The sequence below is a fragment of the Hippichthys cyanospilos genome, chromosome 5 (assembly GCF_059441005.1).
Source record: "Hippichthys cyanospilos isolate Australia breed blue-spotted pipefish chromosome 5, RoL_Hcya_1.0, whole genome shotgun sequence".
NCBI lineage: Eukaryota > Metazoa > Chordata > Actinopteri > Syngnathiformes > Syngnathidae > Hippichthys > Hippichthys cyanospilos.
In genome coordinates, this window is record NC_142373.1 from 18,965,546 (window position 1) to 18,990,657 (window position 25,112).

General features: G+C 38.5%; 2 protein-coding genes across 4 annotated transcripts; one reads left to right on the forward strand and one right to left on the reverse strand.

The window, feature by feature from the left end:
- Positions 1-35: 35 nt before the first annotated feature.
- LOC148423887 (protein lifeguard 3-like) lies at positions 36-5,090 on the forward strand. 3 transcript variants are annotated; one of them, XM_088414922.1, is made up of 12 exons: positions 36-133; positions 479-745; positions 818-885; positions 946-1,010; positions 1,101-1,154; positions 1,770-1,820; positions 1,897-1,936; positions 2,031-2,068; positions 2,150-2,237; positions 2,541-2,636; positions 2,752-2,805; positions 4,397-5,090. In XM_088414922.1, the coding sequence occupies exons 1-12, from the start codon at positions 76-78 to the stop codon at positions 4,544-4,546; spliced, it is 1,029 nt and encodes a 342-aa protein (XP_088271048.1). In that variant the 5' UTR covers positions 36-75; the 3' UTR covers positions 4,547-5,090. The 3 variants fall into 3 exon arrangements, with proteins under 3 accessions (XP_088271048.1, XP_088271051.1, XP_088271049.1); XM_088414925.1 differs by lacking the exon at positions 2,752-2,805; XM_088414923.1 differs by lacking the exon at positions 1,770-1,820.
- Positions 4,796-25,073, reverse strand: dars1 (aspartyl-tRNA synthetase 1). Its single transcript, XM_088414920.1, has 18 exons — positions 24,955-25,073; positions 21,780-21,891; positions 20,428-20,457; positions 20,171-20,228; positions 18,840-18,932; positions 17,425-17,527; positions 14,737-14,839; positions 13,611-13,691; positions 11,523-11,582; positions 9,747-9,858; positions 8,838-8,972; positions 7,645-7,792; positions 7,106-7,252; positions 6,986-7,028; positions 6,827-6,907; positions 6,638-6,749; positions 5,615-5,686; positions 4,796-5,335 (listed from the first exon to the last, which is right to left on the reverse strand). Exons 1-18 carry the CDS (start codon positions 24,975-24,977, stop codon positions 5,244-5,246), a joined length of 1,605 nt encoding a protein of 534 aa, XP_088271046.1. The 5' UTR covers positions 24,978-25,073; the 3' UTR covers positions 4,796-5,243.
- Positions 25,074-25,112: the final 39 nt, after the last annotated feature.

The following is a 25,112-nucleotide window of genomic DNA, read 5'->3' on the forward strand; positions in this document are numbered from 1 at the left end:
AACCGAATTTTCATTACAATGAAAATCGCCCTGCGCAACAGGAGCATCTAGTGTACGTTACAATGCGCATATCCTATGACAGTGAAGACCGGCTTGCACATTCATGAAGAGGGGAAAGCGAACGTCGCTACAGGTATGTTTAAGATCCACTGGGAAAAAATGCGATCTAGCTGCTTTAAATGTGTATTCCTAGTCAATTTTAAGATTTGATGTATAATGGATTCCTCTGTGTTGCCTTGGCTTTTAATATTTGATCATTTGCGTGGAGTATTATCTGTTTATAAGGCAGGCATGATTAACTCGTCGATTTTTTCTTTTTTTTTTAATCTTTACAGAAATATTTTTGCAAACACTACAGCAACAACAAAAACGCATTAAACATTATTTTAACTTTCAGTTTGAGCCGCAACATAACAGGATCATTAAACATGTACAGTGTTTGGAAACAAATCTGTGAATTTCCTCCACATGGGTCAAGCTTCAACCATGACATCTAAAATCGAGAATCCTCCACCTTATGAAGATGCACTGCAACATCCAAAGTATGGGCCCAACCAGCTGCAAGATGGTTCCGCTGAGCCGCTGCCGCCGCCGCCTCCAGCCTACAGTCCTGGTCCTGGCATGTACCCCGGCCCTCCTGACTACTGGGGCCAGGCCGGCATGTGGGCAGCGCCTGCCCTCTCTCCATCCGGGATGCCCATCACAATACCCACTCTGTCCGCCGGCATGACTGCAGCCAACCCAAGTTAGGAGCAAATGCATCATGCCCACTTTTTTTGTGCACACTGATACGTGTTCTCTACTCCTCATTTTGAAGGAGAAATGGAGGGCTTTCTCAGCACGCAGTGGGAGAGTACATCTGTTCGACACGCTTTTATCAGAAAGGTAGGGATGTGTTTCTGTGAAGTTTGTCTTATTACATCAACAATGTGACTTGTTCGGCAGGTGTACTTGATTTTAGCAGCTCAGCTCACTGTCACCTTTTCAGTTGTGGCAGTCTTCACGTTTGTGTAAGTGTCAACACAAGACATGCAGAAAAGCCCTTGAGAATGCATGTACTGTCTAGTTTCTGAGAGCTCCCTGTGTCTACGCTTCTATAGTGATCCAGTCAAGATGTTTGTTATCAGGTATCCTGGAATCTACTGGGCATCCTTGTGAGTTACAAATTTGTTATACTCAGAAATCTGAATCCTATTAACTTCTTCCAAAAAAAAAAAAATCTTCACACTTTTAGCAGGTATACTAGAAGGTAGCAAAAGGGAAGATAAACCCTTTTTTTGCAATGATAGGTTTTATGAGCTCCCAATAGTCCAAATATGACATTCTGATTATTATTGCATATGTGAAATTGAATCAAGCAGCAAAATCTAGGTGTTTAAATCCATCTTAGAGGATGGCCACTTGCCGTCAACTAAAAATGACATCACAGTTGCTAAAGGCTCAGCTGATGACTAGGAAATAGGGATGCACAAACATGAATTAAAAAAAAAAAAATGGCCAAAAGCTGAGAAACCTTGAAATTGAGCCAACTGTGATGTCATTTTCAGTGGACAGAAAGTGGCAAAATGGCCTCTTTCTGAAATGAATAAAAACAGTTGCATTTCCCATCTAATTCATATTCCACACATTAAATATTGATCAGAATACCATGCTCGGATACATCGGACTGCATAAAACTTACTACTGTGAGGACTTTTTTCTTTTATAGGTTGACTGATCAATACATTTTTATGCAAAGTAAATTTTCCACAAAAATTGTCTCTTCATAGAGTGATTTACTTTGTGGTTTACTGCATTCTCATCTGCTGCAAAGAGCCAAGGTAGCATGACCCTTAAATGTTAAAATTGGTTTCGAAGTTAGTATGTATGTAAGCATTCATTCCGGTGTGTTTGTAGGAGGCGTTTTCCATGGAATCTGGTGCTGCTGGGAGTATTCGTAAGTATAGTATTGGTGATTATGCAGCTTTGGTTTTAATCTGGAAGAAGATCAAATGTTGAAAATTCAAAATTGCATACATTTTCTTCCGCAGACTGTTGCCTTGTCTTACATGTCTGGAACCATTTCAAGGTGTGCTTAAGACTTTTTACGCCCTACACAAGCTATCATGATGTACGTTTTGGTTTTAACACCTCCTGTTTCTTATTCCAGCTATTATGAAACAAAAGCGGTCTTTCTTGCCATGGGAATAACGGCCGTAGTTTGTGTAACCGTCACAATCTTCTGCTTTCAAACTAAGGTAGATGCAAGTAAAAAGAATGTCTGTGTGTGGCTTGTCACACACGCTCTTTGTTGTCAGTGTAAAAGAATGCCTTTGTCTCGCATTACAACTGTGAACCGTGTTCCTTTTAAATTTTGATGAGATTTTTTTTTTAAGAATTGAATCCATCTTTCCGTGATGCGTGAGAGATGGGGGGGATCTTTGCTAGAGAGATCTCTACGTCGAGGCTTCAAAAGATTTATGCCTCATTATAATTCAAACTCGAATGCACTTTTTAGCCGTTAAGATTGATGCCGCCGTTGAAAATGCTTCTCATCACAGGTTGACTTCACTTCCTGCGGGGGGTTTCTCTGTATTGCCGCCATTTTGCTCGCCATCATCGGAATTGTGACAGCTGTTGTGCTCTCCTTCCACTACGTAAGGCTTTCTTTTATTAAGGATTCAGTACTCATGTTTCCAGGCCGCTCAGCAGGGTGCATTCATGTGACCGAATCCCTTTCAGAGGACTTTTTGTGTGTGTGTTGATGAACAGGTGCCTTGGCTTCATATGCTCTATGCTGCCATTGGAGCAATCGTTTACACCTTGGTGAGCTTCTATGTTCACGTTTAGGTTTGCAATCCGCTAAGGTTCATGTAAAGTGAAAACTAACGTAGTCCAAATTTGATAGACCACAGATGGATTAGTAATCTAGTCAATGAAAAATTTTAAACTGATTCGAAAAAAATATATAAAATCAAAAAATCAATCCGTACTCTACCGTTGGATGCTACTCTTAACCCAAGTCAATGTATAATGTTAAAGGGGAAGTCGACCCAAAAGTCTTTATTTTACAATAATGTTCTATGCAAGTCCACACAATATTATGATTCATATTGTCTTAGTGGACTACGAATTAAGCAACAAAACAGACTAGATTTTATTCATTTCATGGGCAGCAATGTTCATTTAACCTTTGAAATCTGTTTGGTCCCCAGGACTCACAATATTAAAAAGCTATGGGTCCCATAAGGGATGTTTGGAGTCCCAAAATTTGCGCAGTAAAAAGGAAAAAGTAAGTCAAGATGTGCGCAAAAACCCAACAAGTTATCAGCAGACAAATGTCACAATTACATTTATTAAAATTATAGAATTAACTTACATGTAGCAACCGTCCTTAGTCCGTTTTTGGGAGAAACGTCTAATTTTTACTTTTGAGTGTTTGTTTTGTTTCAACATGTCTCGTTTGCTCCTCTTCTCGAGCTTTCAAAGCACTTCGTCTTGGCTTCTTTACTTTCTGGCTTATTGTTACCTGAATGATTATTATTTGACTTGTTTGATACTAAACTAATTGCCAGGTTTAGGTTGTAAAGAAGCCCGACAATGCTTCAAACGTGGGATATCACGTAATGTATGAAACACACTATATTGGGATGCTTTTATTTTTGAAGTTACTCCCAGAAGCAAAGCCTCAACTATTTGGTCATCTTTACCTCACGACGTGAGTCGCATTCAATGTAAACAACATTGTGCTCTTTTTTTTTCGAGATCAACCATGGCTAACATAGTTCGCAGAAATGTTCGTAAATAGTCAAGTTTTGCTGAAAAAAAAAAAATAGATGAATGATGATTAGTAATCTTGATGTAAAAGAACGATGCGCCCAATGAACGTAATTTGATCTGAAAGTATGCGTTCCTGTCAAAAATCACGCGTCTGGAACGTAGGCAAAAGACAGCGTCATTTTGGCAGTCATTGTACTACTTGCTGTTGACTAAAATGACATTTCAGTGCACAGGTAACAACCAATTACAGAGCACATGTGATGTCAAAGGCAAAGGTAAAATGGCTTCCCACAGATGGGGGGGGGGGATTTTGTTGTTTAATTCATGTTCCACAAACACCGCATTAATCTGCATGCGTTTTATATACTAGTGCGGGCGCATAGAACATTTTATGGTCAAGAATATTTTTGTGTTGACTTCCCCTATAATGAGAGGTACTCCATCTCCATAACTGAATTGTACAAAGTGATTCTTGGGTCTTTTTTTGCAAAAATGAACACATTTTGGAAATAGCTTTACAGTGTCTGTGGACTCAGGGGAAAAACTATTCCATAAAAATGAAAAATGTTCAGACATTCTCTCATATAGCAACGTGGCTTCCTTTAGAGTGATTAACTGTGTATTTCTTACATCTCAGTTTTTAGTCTACAACACGCAGCTGCTCATCGGAAACCGGGAGTTGGCGATAAGCCCGGAAGAGTACGTTTACGGAGCTCTGTCTCTCTACATTGACATTGTGCAAATTTTCCTGTTCGTCCTTCAGATCAGCGGTTCAGCTACTGAATGAACAACATGCACGCTTGAGAATTCTGGACTAACAATATCCTGCGTTGACTAGCTACTGTTAAAGATGTTCCGAGACCAGTTGTTAAATGTTTTAATGTTGTCCTCGCTGTTTTGCCGCCAACACTTGAGCACTTTGGATTATTCCTGTCGAATATTAAAGAGGGACAGCTGACGTTTGTTAAAGAAACCAAAACGGTGACGCATTTTGGAGGGAAATCACGAGAGAAATGAAAACAAAGAGTAAGCTCGATGCTTTGAAAAATATTTTTTTTATGAGCCGTGGTTTGTTCTTTTAGTTTGATTAAAAACTAAAAAAAAAAACATCTAGTGACAGACATATTGTAGACCATGATGGTTAATTGGAGGTAGTTAGGACTTGAGACCGTAACTACTGGTAATTATCTCCTTCAGAAGAGATGCTAACCAGTTGACTAATGCATCTTTCCAAACTTCCTCGAGTGTACGCCTCCTCTCTCTCACGACTAGTGCTTGTTGTTAAGTTATCTGTTCACAACAATCAATAAAGTTCCTTACTGCTGCACTGACTCCAATCTCTCATAGTAGAAATTATTCCCAGTAACATGTTAGTGTCTAAAGGTGGCACTAACCCATTAAATCAGCTTTGTGAATTAGTAGTTTCCCCTTCACCGTTATGCCACTTGTAGCTCGGTAGGTAATAAGAAGCTGGCATGACAATTTCAAGGTGTCAAGCGTTTGGGGTCACGGGGGAACATGGAGGTCTGGCGTACGTTGTGGAGCCCCAGGTACAGCATGCAAACTCTCTCCAGGCCTGCAAAGAATCATAGTCAACTTACACTTACATGGATGCTTGAAAGGGGAAAACCAGTGATGGCAATAAACAGCTTTTTTTTTAAATAAAAAAAAAAAAAAAAACAGGCACATGACCAAAAAAAAAAAAAAAAATCTAAACAAAACTGCATTGACGTTTTGAGTGAAAAGGGGCATCTGACATTTTTGTACTGTTTTATGGGACACTGATGAAAACATGAGCATTATGTTATCACAATGTGTGTTTTTATCTCAAATTCAAGGGTACAATTTTTCTTACCAATGCCTCCACCGCCATGGGGAGGTGCACCATAGCGGAAGGAATCGATGTATGCCCTGATCTTCTCCAGATCTGTGATGTTTTGACAAACCAAAACACAAGGTCACACTTGACTATCATCCATATTCTCAAAGCAGCTCAAATGATGCTCACTAGTTTTATTGTTGATTTTAATACTTGCCTGCAGGGGGGGACAAACCTCAAAAGCTTCTCAACACTCCTAAACATATGCTGCGGTTCGGGTGGAAAAACAATTTGCCACACTAGATTTTCAAATGTACAGGTGGGCCAGCTAATTTGGGGTTGAGGTCGGGAGTAAAGGGAAAAAAATGTCAAATAGCTTATTCGAAATTTAAAAAATACATTTTTAATGGATTTAACAAGTGAATACCAAATCTTGGGAAAAATGTTTTTTTTAGATGGGCTTACTTTATCATTTATTGACTTGATGAGATTGGTTTATACAAAATGAAGAAACTCCATTAAATACATAAATAATTGCATATAAATGATGCACTCTTAGCGTTGACAGGTTGGCAATTTAATGTCATATGAAATGGGCTTAAAAACCTTTTGCCACAACAAAACAACAACAAAAACGCTAATGTTGAAGCAATCAGCTAAGGGAGGCGGAGTGAAGGAAGAAGACAAAAACAGGCATTTTACTGACATCAAAATACTGGAGAGCCAACAAGGCAAAAAATGTGTTAAGAGAGCACACAAGCAATACACTTTTCTTTTAAATTGATACCCTCTGGAAACCACTACCCATAACAACAGTTCCACCTTCAGGTGAATAATGTACTACTGCGTGCTCTCAAACACATATTTTCGCCATTTTGAAATTTTCTGCCGTAAAACCGTTGTCAAGAGCACCACATAAGCACAGCATTCTTGGAAATACATCAGGGTGATAATTTAACATTATAACATGTTTTAAAGCTCCAAAAAGTTGAATTTCTAAGATAAGGGAAAATTGCCAAGATTATCATGTGTGCTATTTTGTGAACCTCTAATTCTTACCAATCTGGTGATGCATGGCCCGTTCGGTCAGCAGCTGCGCGTCGTGGATTCTCTGAGCTCCGGACAAAATTTCCTCCCCACGCATGAACATGTCGTAGGAGTTGGAATTTTTCTGGCATTAAGAATATAAAAGATACATTTCTCAGTGAAAACTACATTACACCTGGGTTGAGTTTGTGAAACACTTACAGGGTTGTTGGGATCAGGCATGGTATAGAAAGGTCTCACGGCCAGTGGGTACTTGTCCAGAACGTAGAAATCAGTATCATACTGGAGGGTGGGGAAAAACGTATCAACAGGTGGAATGCCTGATACGGGACGGTGTGTACCCTATCCAAGCCAACCAACCTTTTCCTTCACAAGTCGGCCAAGTAGCTTTTCATTTGGCGTGCTACGAGTGGGGGGAAAAAAACGCAGCTTTTCGAATCACAATATTTTGACATTGACTGATGTGTGATCATTTCTGACCTCAGATCTTCCTCGTCACCCATCTGGACCCCGGCCTCGCGCAGCATGGCTAATGCCTCTTTGTACTCCAGTCTCAGAGTGGGCTCCAGAAACTTGAAAGGTTCGCTGGGGAACTGCTTGTTTACAGTCTGGATCTCAGTCTGGAAGCTGATATGAATAGAAAAACGTTACCGCAAGCCATTATTTGTTTAAAACTCCATCAATTCATCCTGACAACGTAGACCTGGTTGAAGAGGGAATTGTGTGTATTTACTGCCAAATTCCACCACTAGAAGGCAGTCAAACCACATAGAAAAATCATCTTACAGAGTTAAGTTCTTTCCACAAAGCCAAGGAATGCCTCCCGGCTCAAAAATGTATGATAAAGAATGTTCAGTAAAGAAATACAATATCTGACTTTTTCATACTAGGAGCTTGTCAAGACTGATTTCGTTTCACAGACAATATACTGTATATTATTGTTATTGTCATGACACAATAGGTTTAACCAAGGCCTTAATTCTTTTGAAAATCCAAATCAGAATGTTAGTAACACTTACTTGTCTCTCAGCCCCTTAAAGATCTGGACCATGGTGTCAGTGATTGAGTCAATGACCTCGTGGTAATGGTAATCGAAAGCCATCTCAATATCCAGACCTACAAACTCAGTGAGATGACGATGGGTGTTGGAGTCCTCTGCTCTGAAAACTGACAAGCATGACAATTGAGATCAACATCAAAAGGCTAAAAACATTCATTAAAAACTGAAATCTGCTTTGTGTTAAAATACCCAATTATAAGAAAAAAGCAATTAAAAAAGGGGGGGCATGATCCCAATCGGCTTTGAAGCTTAGCCTTACTCCACAAAAATTATGAGTCACTGTAAATTAGCTTGGCATAAGCAAAAGCATTTGCAGAAGCGTTCTACTTTTTTTTTCTTTAAGGGATTCAACTCATATGCGATTGTGAAGCACAATGTAAAAGCGCTTGAATTTGTTTACTACTGATGACTGGCAGGTACCTTTATGATGACTGACACGACGGTGACCATATCACACTCATAATTAGCTGCCAAACATAATTAGCCACTAATTGCTGTCAGCCATCAAGAGAATGGCTAATAATTTATGCGCCTCACGTAGGTGTGAGGCTATTAAAAAGCTGCATCATTGAATGCCTTCACGCAACATCAACAATATGTGTCCTTCCAGGTCATATGCAAACTGTTAAGTGGACCACCAATGAAGGTCTGGTCATGTCACACTTTAACCTATTTCTGTGGACCGCTTGAGTTCAGAACCTTCAAAGGGGCACCCATCTGACCCCAGAATAATAACTCAAACAAGCATGACATCTGCTCATCTCTGCCCTAGCCCGATGCTATGTTTACATAAAAAATTTTCCTCAGTCGACTACACTCCAGAAGTCCACTGCCAGAGTGCCGATCCCAAACGGGACCGCTGTAACTACGGCAACCGCGGTAAAGTCTATTCAAGCCTTAGATGTAGCGATGACCTTAAGTCCTTTGATTTCTCTTGTGAACTGACAGGAAAGAAAAAAAAACCCTGGTGGTATAACATCTACTCTCATTGGATGAGAACATATCAAGTTGAGAATCACTAAAGGTCAGTGCTTGAAGCCGCTCGAAAAGCATACTCGTATAAATTGAATTTACAGAAATGGACTGCGTTCTTGTGTCGGTTAATGATGTATGGTTGATCACACTTCTTGAAATTCTGGGAATGTCTTGTACCTGGACCCACGCAGAAGACCTTGTCAAAGTCAGCGCAGATGCACATCTGTTTGTACAGCTGGGGAGACTGGGCCAGGTAGGCACTTGTCTTAAAGTAAGACACCGTGAAGACGTTGGCTCCGCCCTCACTGGCAGCTGGAGTTGGAATAATTAAAAAAATAAAAATTAACATCCGTCTAAGGCTGTATGGAAATTTGTGAACTTTCAAATCGGAATTACTTTCTGAAAAAGGAGCCCACATTCATAGCAGATAGGTAAGATTGACTGCATTTCATTTGCAGATGTTTTTGATCTGATCATGACACGTCTACAAATGCAGGGTGAGGAGCCCACAGTGTCACAAACAGTTGTTAGTTGCATATCATGGGTGTTGGCAAACAGGAAGGTGTGGTTTTTGCAACAAGTACATCATGCGGATTTATAGTTGCCGCTCTAATAAAAAGCGCCACATTTGAATTGTGAAGCATCATTTTCATTGGCTTTTAAGGCAAGGAAGAAGTGAAAGTGTTGCGTAACCGTACACCGTGTTTCATAACAAAACCGCAGAATCCTCAATTTTTTACAGTGTATTTTGGTACTTTTTTCCATTATGGTCCTAAACAAGATTAAATTACAATTGATTGCATTACTTTGACTAAAAATAGAATACAAACAATGTGTGAAAAGAATGTTTAAGTTTCCTCAACCAGATTAATACTATAATGTAAAAGTACGTTAGGGTTGATTCATGCAGGCAGAGTTAAGTTGGTCAACTTCTTGGGGCTCCTCTTCCAAGTCAGGAAAATATACAGCTCATAAAAGAGAACTTACCGTTACAGTTTTCAGGAATGCAATGAGTCAGATTTCATATGTGTAGAAATCGTACTGTTATTGAAAAAAAAAAAACATTGTGCGTGCACTGGTGTGTACCTGATATGATTTTAGGTGTCTGAATCTCCACAAATCCTTTTTTAGTGAGGGTATCTCTGAAAAGTTGGCACACGCCTGACTGCAGACGGAAGATGGCCTGGCTGGTGGTTGTCTTTAGGAGATACAAGAAAATATTACTAAAATGAAATTAGTTGACAATGCATAAACACAACTAAACCTAAAAGAAATATCAAACCTGTCATTTTAAGAGGTGAAACCTGAAACCAAAGCAGAGTAAAACTGAAAAAAAAAAAAAAAAAACGGTAAAATGAAAACCCCTAAAGTGCAGTTTGACGAAGCATGTCAAAACATAACTGAACACTCCCCTACAACTACTCATTTACCTTGCATGCACAAATCAGCAACTTTACTCGTTCAGGACTTTGGGATGAAGTCACTTTCTGTCTAAGTACAACTCAAATGTGGGTGTCATGGTGTGACCGTAGAGCATCAGCTAACAAACTGGCAGGTCTTCGGAGATTCCCTACAGTTAAAACTTGCGTAAAAAAAAAAAATCACTAAACCCACACGGTACAGTTTGTGCTGTGGTGGCAACTTACCGCAAACAAGTTTCATATAAAACTGTCTGAGCACCCACTTCTTTTTCGTCACTCATCTGGCCATTATTTCAAACTGAAAAAATGATGAGATGTTCTGGTGCATTAGTGTAATGAATTAGATATTTTGGTATGGCTGTGCTATTTTGACTAGATGCAAAAAGAACAAGATTTAGTTTTATGGTAGCGAAGAGAGTAGAAGTGCATATATACACATAATAGACTGGAAAATGTGTTATAAACAATGTCAATGCAATGGTTATGAGAATGGCCGCAGACTTGTCTACTCAACAACACAAACAGAAGATTGGTGCAACTAGTTTGCACAATCTAAATTAAATCAAGTGACCTCTTTCTACTGTGCTCTAAAAGAAAGCACATCGTGTTTAAGAATAGACTTTAACAACTGTTTTATGGTCCCCTTTAGGATAGGCTGTCTGCAAGTGTGAGAACCACTCACTGGACCCTAATGTGTCCACACACTTAAAGAGCGAAGTGTTACAGGATCAGGTGTTATTGTGATACATACGACTTGGAGCTGTGGTGTGTGCGCCTTCCTGCATGTTATGTGTGTGTAGGAGGCACAAATCAAAACATTTGTCTCTACAGTAGCTCACCTCAGTTCAACATTCCTCCCACACAGATGCACTTCAGCATCAACACGTTAAATTAGACTTACATACATTCATACAAACACACACACACCACTATATGTGTATGTGTGTGTGTGTATATATATATATATATATATATATATATATGCATTCATTGCATGGAATTTTATTCAAAGAAACAAAGTGATCTATGAAAAAAAGCAACATTTTTCCAGTTAACATAACTTACTTTAACAATAACTAAGTTCTAAGTTAACACGTAGTAGAGGCGCTGAGATGTCACCTTACTTAAATGGAAGGACATTTTTTTTCAACAATAAGATTTTAAATTAAAATGCACTCTTTATAATAGGAAACATGCAAATTTTTTGCAGTTAACCGCTAACATAATGCCTTAAAAGTTAAACTTGTTTTGAAAATTACTAACATTATAAATTAATACATCATGTAGTAAATCAAGCAAGATGACAAAGACAGAGATAACTCAATCTTTGGCTATGCTACATTTACTTATTTTTTTAAATAGGAGAGTCATCATTAATACACAAAACCTTTGATGGATCTCGTACCCTCTTCATAGGAACGGACTCCAGGCAACAACTTACCCTGAGATCAATCACTCTGTTGTCCAGTCTAGTGTCCTGGTTGACAGTGGCTCTGCCCTCCTGTGGGAAAACAAAAAGCCATTTTATTTGATTAATCATCAATCCGTTTTCAGCAGCATCCATTCTCATTTTTACCAGTGGCCAGAGATCAATAAAGGTTTTTAAAGAAAGTAATAGTGGTCATGAAAAACATATCCTTTTAAATATCAGCTGGAGACAAAAGTGAACCACAGTCGAATTTTTTAAACACCCCATTAAATTACGCGAGTGTGCGAAGAAACGAATGATAATGGCTTTGTTCCATGTGGCAGCCATACGAAACAAAAGACACCTGGAACTCAGAAAATATGGTAGGAAAAAAAATACAAATGAAAGCGTAAATTTTTCATCACAGGAGGAACCACAGCTTCCAGGGTCATGCGTGGCGGGCTTCCTCATAGGACCCGCTGGGCTTTGCGCTAATAGCCTATGTAGCCACATCCTGCTCCCAACAGCACAGAACAGCACAGGGGGACAAAGGGTTAGACGGACGGCCAGACGGACTGTTAAGGCCTTGGTCTCCCAGGACGACATTTGCGCCTTTCAAGCGTGCAACCGGCATCGTATGTAACAGCAGAAAACACCTGGGATGCTGCCGCAGCTGCAGGCGCTTGGCCCAGGAGCCAAATAGAAAATAGCCCTTGGCTGCCACAAGGCATTTAATTTTCACAGCATCAAAAATTAAATTATGACAACAGCGAATATAGAAATACACTGATTTATACGACCTATAAAGTCTCATTTAGATTTAACATCATTCATGTCATTTAAAAAAGGTTCAATCTCAACCAACTGAAAATGACAGTTCATTCTAAATGGATTGTCTAATTCGTTTTTTGAATGCAACCAGCAGGATTATGACTTTTTCCATTTTAGACTATAAATTGTAAAACTAAATTTGAAAATTTTGCAAATCAAATGACAGAATGTTGGCGTGAGCTAATGTCTTATTTACCGAGACGGAAACTTACCTGCTGTTGCTGAGACATAATTTCCACCAGCATCACGGCCACTTCAATAAAATCAAATAAAGAAAACGCGGATACTAGCTTTGGACTAACTCTGAACTGCACATGCCCAGCAACACGTATAGAAAACATTGTACAATGATGTATTCTTACTGTCAACCGCATTGAATTATGGTTATCCTAATTTTCTCTGCCACACACGTCTGAAAGCTCATGTCATCTACAAAGAGAAATTCAAATGATATTCATTACTGCAAGTGTAAAAGCTTCTAATGATTCAGCATTTGCGCACAAAAACACCCTAATTAGAATTCTATGATCTGCAAGGCTACAATTTCTTTGAAATCACAAATTCTAAACGGGAGAGGGAACATAAAACCTTATTTATCTGATCAGGACAGATTAAGGTTAATACATTTTTAATAATGCATTAGATCAACTCACTTCCACTAATAAATGCCTAAAAACTAAATCAGAAGCTAAAAAGTGTCACCACAGGTTGAACGGCTAACATACTGTACGTACAGCTATGTAAAACAAAAACTAGAGCTGCAAGCAGCTACAACAGGCCCTTGCAGATCTGTGCGCGCTTGGAGTATGAACAGCTAGGGGTATGTACACGTTTGGGTATGAAACTGTTTGTGCATATGCAGTTGAACGGTAAAAGTCGGTACCGGTAAAAACGGTAAAAACGGTAAATGTTTTAGAAAATGTCAAATATTGATCTGCAGTTGTTCAACGGGCTAAACAAAGTAAATAGAGACGTAAAAATTATGTTAACCTTGAATTTGTGGTAATATTTGTGTTTATAAATCATTATGGACTTACCAATATTCAGGGTAATTATTAAGAAGACCTGACGATGCATGAAAACACCAAAATATTAAATTTTACGGCAAGCCCGACGAGTGTGAACATTTTGGTGACTTTTCGTATATGTTTAGGCCCTCAAAAAACAATTTATTTGGGAGAAAAATAATAATAATCTGTCGCTGCTCTGGCCCTAAAAATGGTTCTCCAGAGTTCGGGAGCAGAAAGGAGGCTTTAAAATTCACTAATCTAACGGTGCAGTCATACTCACCTCATCCCCCTCTCCTTCAGGCCTAACAGCATCATCCAACTGAAGGGGGAGACGAGCCTCTGCCTGGCTGATGACAAAAATCTGAAAAAGAATATTCAGTCTGTAACCTAAAAGTTCATTTAAGAGCAAACCTTTCACTTGATACAGGGACAAGATTAAACATTTTGCAGCACCATCATTTCTTGGTGTCGTGAATAGTGATATATGGAATTATTTTTCCTTGTAAGCATCCATTGCAAGATAGGTAGAAAAAAAGGTCAAGTGAAAAACGACCTCCACTGCCCTATAAATTTGCATTTGTGGAATATCCGTCGTGCAGCAAAATCCACCTACTGTATTTCTCAGGCGCTGGCCATTTTGCCACTTGCTGTCGACTGAAAATGAAATCATAGTTGCTAAAATGACCAACCCAAAAACCAGACGAGTGATTGATTGTTACCTAAGCAAATGTTTTCATTTTCAGTCAACAAGTGGCAAAATGGCAAACACCAAGATGGACAAAAACAGGTGAACTTTGCGACTTAATTTATATTCCACAAACACAAAACTAACTGGAAAACCGTGTTTAGAATAGTGAGGGCACATAGAACATATTATTGTCAAGAAAAAAATAGGAAGTACTTCACCTTTAACTTTTTCAGTGCCAAGCATTATCGGAAAAGGCAACCTCGAGAGTGCCTGGTATATTAAGCTTTTTCACTCATCTTTCAAGGCCAGCAGAATATTGTGTCCTGTGTCTATGTAAAGGGGGCTATCATATGAAAGATTGATTTCCATTCCTTACTTGGAATTACAAGTAAGTAATGTATGTGTAGTATGTATGCCAACACTGCCACCCAATGGTCACAGTTATCACTACAGTGCTCAATTAGCTTCATATTACATAGGCTACCCGCCATATAAACCGCATTGAGGGGAATTTTATTATTTATTATTTTTATTACTATTTTAAAAATAGGAGAATTCTCACCCATAGCGCTGAATGAGTTAAGCATCGTTTTTGTAAAACACTGCCTTACCATGTAGTCATTAACAATTTTTTATGTGGATCTGCCAAGTTTGAATTAGGCAAATTAAATTACAGTAACATGCACTATTGGTAGAGAGTAATTGTTTGACGCGCTACCCTCTCAATGTGAAGCTCCACATCTTGCTGAGAACAGCTCTCAATCTTCTGGTCCACTTTCCTCACTGATGCCTCCACATCCACAATACTTTCCTTACTGATGCTGGTAGGAAACAGTGAGACAATAATGAATAAATAACAGTGCAAAAAGAAGAAAATCTATTAGAATCTGTGTAGGAGGATCACTGCATGATTTTTTTTTTTTCCCACTAAAGTGGAACTTTCGTTTGACAAGGGTAATGTACCACAGAGAGTTATGGCTTAAAGTGATTGCGGGGGCTGAGACCACTGCTGGAAAAAAAAAATGCAGCTGCTTACTATATATTAGGCACAAATTAAAAGGTTGCAGTGGAGCAAAAGGCTGCTTCACTGTTTACAGTTTCCACACTTTATAATGAGACAAGGGGGAGGGAGAAAACAATACTATACAAATAGTCACCACACAAAATTGATTTTCATCTCCTCCTCAAGATCATCATTATTGCTTTTAGAGAATATGCGTGTACAGACATATCATGTAATATTGTTGAACTCTAACCCTCTAGTTCTGAAGCCCAAATGAGCTACTGTCCTCACACTGCAAAGCTAACTTTATGGATGTCAGTTAATGCACATTTGTTTGACAAATGAACTTTGCTAATCAAAAATGAAATATTTAAAGAAAACTTGTTAGAACACTAGGCAAAACAAAGCAGGAACCAAAAGCTTTGTCATGATGACCAGCACATGAGGTGAAGCGGCTCAAGACCAGAGGGTGCACTTTAATCCTGCTCTCATCTTATTTCCTCAGCAGTAATGAGGGATAGAACATTGATGCGCCAGTGTCCCTTTTGACCAGCAGAACAGCTGCTACCCATACCCCCTTGCCGCCTGGTAGATGAGTTAGATAAATAAATCCCACATTAATGACTTCCGCTTAAGATCCCAAAGGCTGACGGTAATTCAGGACACAAGAGGTAAACTTGGATTCAAAACAAGACAGAAAGTTGGAAATACCTCAAATTATCTTTTTTTTTCCCAACGACCTTGCAATAGCATTCATCACTACATGCGTGCTTGAATAGAGACGTGGTTGAAAAGCCTTATGATCATCTAATTAAACTGTGCAAGTGAGGAGTATCTACAAAATTAAGATTTAAGTAATATTATCCATTGCCTTCAACAGTGACAGGATTTGCTTGTAATCCAGTCTTATCTTGTCAATCATCAAAAACCAACTTTGCAAAATAACGATACGATTAAGTAGCACCTGTTTTCAAGATTTAGAAGTGTGAAATGCTTAACATTTGGACCACAACTGCAAGTGTGCTTGGCAATGTTTTTCTGAAGAAAAACTGTGCCATCTTGACAACTCTATTGCAGTGATCTCCGTAAGATATCAAACAATAACTAATTGACCGATCACAATGGTGCAGAGGCATAGAGGAAAATTACATGTGCCTTGTTAAGATGATGCATCAAGACAAAAGGAGAAACTAAGGAATCTAGTGCAGTCCCTAATTTTATCACTGTACTTTTTATTATCACTTCAATCGCACGTATAAATATGTGCTTAATATATACCACCGGGATTTATTCTCCTGCCAAGAAATATCACTGGGACTGTAGATCCCATAGACAACGACACTTGTACAAAAAATGTGCCAGAGAAGTGAAAATGATCAGCAAATGCCAACAATACATAGTAATCAGTGTAATACAAAAAATATTATCAATATATATTTCAGCAGTACTAGATTGTTAATTCAAAAGAAATTGTACAACACAACCTACCTTGTTGACAGTCGGCCCAGCACTGGTTGTGTATGGAAAAATTGCTCAATGTCACAAGAATTTGTAGGTAGGTGTGTAATTTAAGCTCTGGGATGCCGTTTCATCTTATTGCTACCATTCCTATACCACTGCATTTTTTTTGAGAAGCCGTGGAAGATGCATTGTCTCAATGAGAGTGAAAGGGTTAAATAAACCACAAGCGTCAAACTTGAGACAGAGGCAAAATCCAGCCTGGCACATGAGTGGCAGTAAAGTGGCCCATGAAGATAAAAAATAAATAAATGTTAACTTCCATGACCCAGGCGAATAACTAGTAATCCAACCAATTTGTTGTGTACCTGTCATAATACAATGAGACAATTAAATATTTATTTGGTTTCACCATCATAACAGCACCGAGGGGTAAGCCGGAACTACAGTGGCCTCCAACAAAAAAAAAAGAGTTTTTCTCAAACAAACATAAATTTCCAAGAAATTAATGTTTTAATACATGTATGGCACAATTACAATACACCCCTCCTTAAATGTTGCATGCTGTTTTTTGTATGGTACGTTTGAAAATGGCATGCACATGTTTTAAAAGTTGTTGTTGAATTCCCTATGTAAACATAAGACAAATTATCAGGCTACTGTCGGTACTGCTGACATGACTAATGACGCTTGGCTCTCGTGCATTTCGTCTCCTAAGTACCACATTGCTTTATCCGCCATCTCAACAGGAACCACTCCATTAAAAAGCTAGCATATCCTACCCTGTTAACAGGCAGCTTTTGTGGTCAAGTGAAAAATGATTGATTTCCTTAGCCCACGCCTCTCTCAGAATGTGTGAAAATGGATCGGCGGACAATTAGTGGCCAGGATTTTCCCACCATTGTTTGGCGCCTCTCAAACAGGAAACGCAGTCTCCGTACTCACTTTGCTGCAAACTTGACCATCTGCTTGCTGGCACGATCTCCCACCGCGACCAGTGCCTGCACGTTGAACTGCTGTTGGCGCAGCACCAAGAAACACTGCTTCCCTAAAGATGACGACAAGTGATAATACCAGAATGCAAAGATTAATGGCCGTTATAAAGCTGCCGTATTCAAACAAACAATGTACTTTTGGTCAGTCAAAGGGTGATGTATGACTTTAGGACTAACACAGTCCCCGAAGGAATCATTTTCGTCATCTACAGGTAAACCTGTGAATGGAACATTCTCTTTGAAGAGTAGGGAGTGAAGAATGGGTGATTGCTACCTTCCTAACAAACACACACTTATTAGGAGAGCAAACAAACTCCTGGGGAAGAAGTCCGTCAGACCACCCAGGCACTTTGATGTTTGTAGCCTGTGACCAGGAGGCGGGTGTTTGCGATAACAGCAATGTCATAATCCCACCACGACAGATGCACCTCATCCTAGACTGAATCAGGATGTTATTGTGTTCACACGGACATCCTTACAATGACGAGAACGATAGAGGACATGAGCGCTGGGAAGAGACCCTTGACACTGGAAGCTATCTTAAAAGGAAATGACTTAAAGGTCATCGTTTCAATCTCGTTTTTGACACCGTGCAACTGTAATAGCCTGTCAAATCTGATAGATGATTGAATGTCGCCACAGTGCTATTCTGAAAAACTGAATACATTCAAAATGAGTCAAAATGCTTCAAAAAGCATCAACAAACAGCATGCGGCATATAGGAATATAATAGGAAAGATCGTGCAGAACATCAAGAAAAACCATTCAGGAAGCACAGACCTCTGTCGTTTTCTTTCAACATTCTATAAAATATACTTTTGCAATCAGATGTTTCATCTCAATCAGATAACTGTCAATTGCATGGGTACGTGAAATGTTCATAGAATATTTTGCTCACTCGGATCGAAAAGAAATTCAGTGTGAGGAAATTCTTATTCTGTTAATTTCCCGAGCATTGACATTCCACACGAAAGAGCAAATAATAAAGTAGACAAAGTAGGCAATAAAAACAGTAATCGGGCAAGACTTTTGATTCAATTGATTTAATTGGCAATAATTTCCAATCCAATCATCATAAAAGCAGACTCCAATCTGCTTTGCAAGACAGATTGACAAATGGAAACCTTAAATTGCCGTTATTGGTGAATTGGAAGGAAAGTACGCTTTTCCACAAATACAACATGTGGATCACAAGTGCTTCTCTATTTTTTTGATTCATTAGTTGACCAACCACAAGATTGGAAGAGGAAAGTCTTGTTATTTGGATCGTTATCTGAATATTGTAGACATAAATTGATGTACCATTTATTGTAATTCTGTAAAATATCCACGAAATGTCACCCCTATTATTCTTGACGACCTCACCTTTGGCCCTGCTGGTGTGAACCCGGGCACGCAGCCAGATCAACTCATTGGCCCTCTCCGGAGTAAGGTCTTTGACCAGCACCAAAGCCCTGTCTGCAAACATACACATGCAAGTTGAATTGCTGTAAGAGCTTTTTGGAATCCATTTTCACTCCTCAGGGTGCAGAATCAAACACAGAACCTCAGCCTGACCTTCGATAAAAAAAAAAAAGAAAAGAAAAAAAAAGCCAATAAGCACGCATGAGCTTTGTGTAGACAATTAAATAACAATTTAAATTACAGCAGCGCAAAGTGAGACGCCGACTGACTTTATTCTGAGGGATTTTTGACAAATTGGCCTCACGTGGGTCACTTGGAGGCATGTTTCGCCCTTATTATCAGCACACGGCAGGCAGAGAGGCAGAATTCGAAAAAGCAGGACTGCGACTCTGGCTGAGAACTCTGCGTCAACCCACATGAAAGCCTTCTACCCTCCGCCCCCTCCCTTTCCCCGTGGACATCCCCGGGCTCGGCACGTAGGTGAGCAAGGACTCACTTTGTCTATAGTCACTGGAGCTGAAAAAAGGCGCCCATTCAGTTGGACGTGGACAGGTCTGACTGCTTGCATGAGTTTATTATCAGGAAAAGCAGTGGAGTTGCATGGCAAGCTGAGAATAAAAGATTTGTCTTGATAGTAATCATTCAGAGGTACATTATTCATCACTAAAACAAGAAGAAGCATGTGCTGTGAGACACTCTTTGTCATAACATCATGGATCATTTTGAGAAGCCCATGCCTTTACAGAAAGTTGTCAGCGCAATGATGACTTTGAGGTTCACGTTGGCATCCTTTTTAAATAAAATGGATAACTGGGAGACACAGAATCAAAATTGTCAAACATAATTACTTAATTGTGTCTTTGTTGTGAATGTGAACAACTTTTTAAAGTGTTAGGATAAAATATCGTCTAAAGATGTCTGACACTAAATGAGTTATAATTGCATTTGTAGTTTAAGAATTAGACATCAAAATCTACATAGTTTAATCCATTACAAGGGGTTGCCATTTAGCCATTTGCTTTTGACTGAAAATGAACTCACCATTGCTCACGGCTCTAGTAAAGAATGGCTGCACTTACGAAAAGTATGAACTGTCACTACTGTATACAAAAGACACATTAATGCCCCCCCCAAAAATCAATGTAAAATAAAACTTTAACAAAAAAAAAAAAAAAAAGAAAATTTGTGAAACCAAATTCAGAATTTCACACTTAGAAAAAGCTTTGTTAGCAAAAATCATCATAAGCACTGATGGCTGTTTAGTGGGGGGTACAAAAAGTGGCCAAACTAACCCATTTTTTGCTGGGACTGGACCATTGGCGCCACACCATAACGGTCCTTGGCGAAGTCCTGAAAATTGAAAGAACAAGACATGAATGTACGTAACTCTACGACTTCCATTTTGCAAGCATCTATCTGGCTGTACAAGAAGCGAGATAACAGATAAAGTTTTATCAACAGATTAGATTTACACAAGACAACGTTGCTAAAGTGTGAATCAGTAAGCGAATCAGTCAACCCAAAGCAATGACTTGGTACGGAGACTCACATCTTCCTCTTCACTTTTCTGATCACCAGCCTGAAACACAAAAAGGATGTGTTGAATTGGATACAACCAGCATGGGGTTAAGTTCAAACTCCAAATATGTCACAAACTAAAACAAAATTTAAACCTTGGATAAAAGAAAACGGAAAACAATGATTCGTAGTTCCAGCCAAAAGCCAATCCCGAGATATCTTCTTCATATTGCGCTAACAAATCACAGAGAATGGGGGATGACAGTGGGAGATATTGCTTTGTAATGAAAGCAGCAGAAGTGGACAGATATTCTCTACATTTTCCTGGACTTGAGAGCGTATCAGGCTCAGTGTATGTGTGCGAATGGAATCTTGGTATCCCTTCCTTTCCTATGAAAATCAACATTTGTGTCAAAAACCTCCTGTTGTAGTCGTCAGAATATGAATCATCAATGATTTATTTGATCATTCAAAAACATGATAGATGATACCGTCTGGATACAGTGTTGCTAAAGCAATCAGAGCAGCTTGGATAACAAGTGCTTGAAATAAAACAAAAATACTTTCAGCAGTTGTCCCCAGTGGCATGTAACATTAATGGCTGTCAATCTATGCCTTGATTTTGCTGTTACATGTACTATTTGAATTTGACTATTTGAATATGTATAATACTGAAGTTCCTAACAAAAAAATAAGCAATTTTCTGCACTAAAATTTCAATCAGACGTTCTATGATTAACCTTAGTCAAAATAATCAGGAACACAGAAATAGTGATTATAACATACATACATACATACATACATACATACATACATACATACATACATACAATGAAATTATTCTACAAGGTGTTTCATTAATGATAAAGAACTAATGTATAATTTTTAGATAAATGTATTTAATTATCCATGCACTGGTTGTAATTTAGATTACCAGTGGGTGTTTGGTAATTCATTTATTTGTGCGGATTAGGCAGACGCAGGTGTGAACACAAACTGTATACATCATGGATCAGCATTGTTGACGTTAGAGCAGGATTATACAGTATGACCTGGTATTTTTTAACAGTTGGAATAGCTTGTTAGTTTGAGGACTGGGATAGGAGTTTATTGCCCAGAGGGGAGCATTGCATGTGGAGGGGGAGCCAACCTGCCTTGCGCTCAACATAGAGGAAAATAACACTTTGTTTGGACAGACATAAACAAAGCTAAAATGGCAGGAATACTCAAACAATGGAGAAGGCTACCCACCCCACTTGCTGAATAACAACTTAGCTGGAACCACAATGCCCATCAAGAAGGCACCACACAGTCTTACCAGCTGTGAGAAGAAGGCAACGGATGTGAGACACACCAGGGGAAAAAAAAATAAAAAATACTGACCAGCTTGGCCTGCTTCTCAGCCTTTTTTGCAGCTTTCTCTGCTTCCTTCTGCTGTTTCTTCAGGGCTTTCTTTGACTGGGCCTGTGGGTCCTCCTCCGCCACCGCCGCTGCCCTGGGACAGGAAGACATACACAACATAAACATTAAAATCGGCTTCCACCTTCTATTTCTCGAGCAGGCCAGAGGAAGTTGTTCACCGCCATCGTCACGTCCCGCTTGTAACCTTTAATGCCATTGTTATTCATGTAAAAAGCAGCTAAAATAAGTGATGAAGGGTGTTTAAAGATTTTGTTGATTAGATATGAATGTGGACCAGGGAAGATAAACGGCAGTTACCATACTATTTTTTTTTTAAACGTTTTACCATGCCCTCCCCCCCCCAAAAAAAAATCAACATTTTTTTTTTGCATCGTTTCTCATGTTATGGCCCAAAGCCGTTACTAAATCCTAAGTAATTCACATCAATATGAAATAATGTCATGTTTTTTAATAGATGTAATGAAATTAATCAATTTGTAATCCAATGAGATTCATTGATTAATCAACAAAATATTTGACAATTATTTTGAAAAAAAAAAACAATAGGTTGAAATCATATATTACTTTAAAAAACCTGAGGTTTTACGATGGTGACAGTTTAAACTGTTCATGTTATTGCATATACAGTATCTCAAAAGACAATTATGTTTTGAAGATAAAAAACAAAATTCAAGTACCAACCAAACTCTGTAAGCAAAACCATTCCCAAGAGTGACAAATGGTCATCTTATACAAGTACAAAATTTGGGTACAGCTGTCAGCACTTGGCACAGAAAGTGAAAATATGTTTCAGGGGATCGATGTGAAGATGCAATAAACTGTATAATCATGCATCTGATCTCATAAACACACTGAACTTTGCACTTCTCTAAATTAGTTTGGCATTAACTTTTATTAAGAGAAACATTATAAGTGCTGTTTGGCTTTCCCATTACAGGTGTCCTGACCTAAAGGAAGCGAGTTGTTTAGTCATAGGAAATAACAAGGACCGAAGTCAGACTATAATTAGGAAAAAAGCCTTAAAAATAAACTGAATTCAGAATAGCACTCTTTGCCTTTTGAAGCTTTTTGTAGTTGATCCAAACAACGACTGGGTCGGCAGTACACAACTTTTTTTTCCAAACATACATTCAGTCATCAAACTTCAGGTTAAATCTGCATAATTTTCAGACATAATCCAGTCAACGGTTGTCTACAGCCCGACGACAGACCGCATCTGTTGGTCTAAGGCCTTTTCAAATTTAAAACAACTTTTCTATTTCATGGATTTCGATGACATTCACGAGACTCATGAAAATTCGTATTGATCGAATTGTGCTTTTTTGTTTTTGCCCCATTCATTCCAGGTTTACATGTGGTGGATGTGTCACAAGTCTAAGTTGGAGCCAATATGCAATAAAGAGCATAAAAAGGACTTATGTGTGCATATGAAATAGAAATATGGCATTTAATGAGTTGGTAAAAATAACTCAAAAATCAAAATGTGGCACACATTCAAACTTGATTCGGAAACAAAGGGTATGTTATTGTAAATGATCGGCAAACCCGTTGATTGAGTTCAACTGGATCTACCACCTCATTTTTACTATAGCAATTACATGTACTGTGTTTGTGAACCCTGGATTAGCTTAAGTCAAAAAACTGATGAAAAGTTGTAACACAAACAGAATATTAAATTAGGCCATGCTAACAACAGGAAACCTGCAAACTATTGTTACAGTAATGTTTATCTATCCAATTTTCTGATGTAGTATAAATTACGATCCCATAAAAAAAAACCTTAAATTGATAAAAGATCAAATAAGCACATAAAACTCAAGGTGCCTGTGCACATGCAACAAAAAGGAATCCATCTCTCAATAAATGACTACATAGATTTTTTTTCATTCAACTTTAATAATGTGATTGAAGGAAACTCTAATGACAACATTTATCAACTGTAACCGGCAAAGCTTCACTGTTAACTGAAGTCTTAAAGTATGCTATACGGGGGTAACGAGAGACTGAATCATATCACAATTACCAAAAAAAAAAGAAGAAAAAATGAAACAAACATCATGTAAAAGAGCAAATGTTGACCAAATATGCACGTGGTTAGTGCTTCTGCCTCAAGGCATAATGTTAAGTGTTCTGAAAGTTTCCTTGTATTTTTCCCATGCTTTTAACTAATAATTTAAAACATGTTTTTGGGTATAAATGGAGACTCTATACTGCAATATAGTGTGAATGAGAGTGTGAATAATTGTTTTTATTCCCGTATTAGAGAAAATGTTTACTTAGCCTCTTGCCCAAAGTTAGCTGGGATGGGTTCCAGTTGACATTGAGCAGGATAAGCAGCAGACTAAGTGTAAACACATAAAATGTAATGCGTTTTTAAACTCTATTACAGAAAACGCCGACTTCTATAATTCACTCCAGCATACTAACTGAAAACAGTTGAGGAATGCTGATGATCATGTACTGACAGGTATGCAAAGCAGCTTTGAAAACTTTGCAAGGATCAAACTACTTCGCAAATTTGCAATAACAAAAACGGAGCCCAATTTTATTAGCGATATCTTAAAATATGTCAAAACAAATTAAGAACGCGGGTTGCTTTGTTTGCTTGATTTCTCAGGTTTTACGTTTGACGTTATAATGCTTGTTCAGGATACAAAATAATATATGTGGATCGTGCATGTTACTTGCAGGCATAATCTTAGTGTGAGTTAAAAAAAACAAAAACACAAAGACGTCTCTGGGTGGGCCCAGATGAGTAAACATGACAAAAATCTCATGCTTTTGAAAATAAGAATGTAAAACACTGAATACTATCAGTTTGGCTGACAGTCTTCAACCAAGACTGTGTTCGAAAGATAGTTACTTCTTGACCAAATAAAAAAATAAGATTAAAAATGTACAAATGTCTCAGAAACATTTATATTTGATCAATTACAATATTACTGCAAATAATGACAGCAGGGGACATCGTAAAAATACTTTTCTTGCCTTTCACTGAGAGATGATGCAACCCAATGCATGCAAAGGTAATGCCACCAAGCTAATGCTAACTGTATTTTAGTCTCCTCGAAGTCACGTCTTACGTCAATATTTGGTCAGGACTTAAAATGTGATTAAAGTAAGACACACTTCTTACCCCTGAACACCCTCTTTAGTCATGACGAGTTAATTTCTTGGAGAACGTGTTGGACTACAGAAAGTAACAGGCGTGCAACGCGTCAGCTGTTCCAGCATGCCCGGAAACCGGAAGTGGGGACTTATTTTGAGGAGGCACCTCAGGCCAATCGCTTTTTT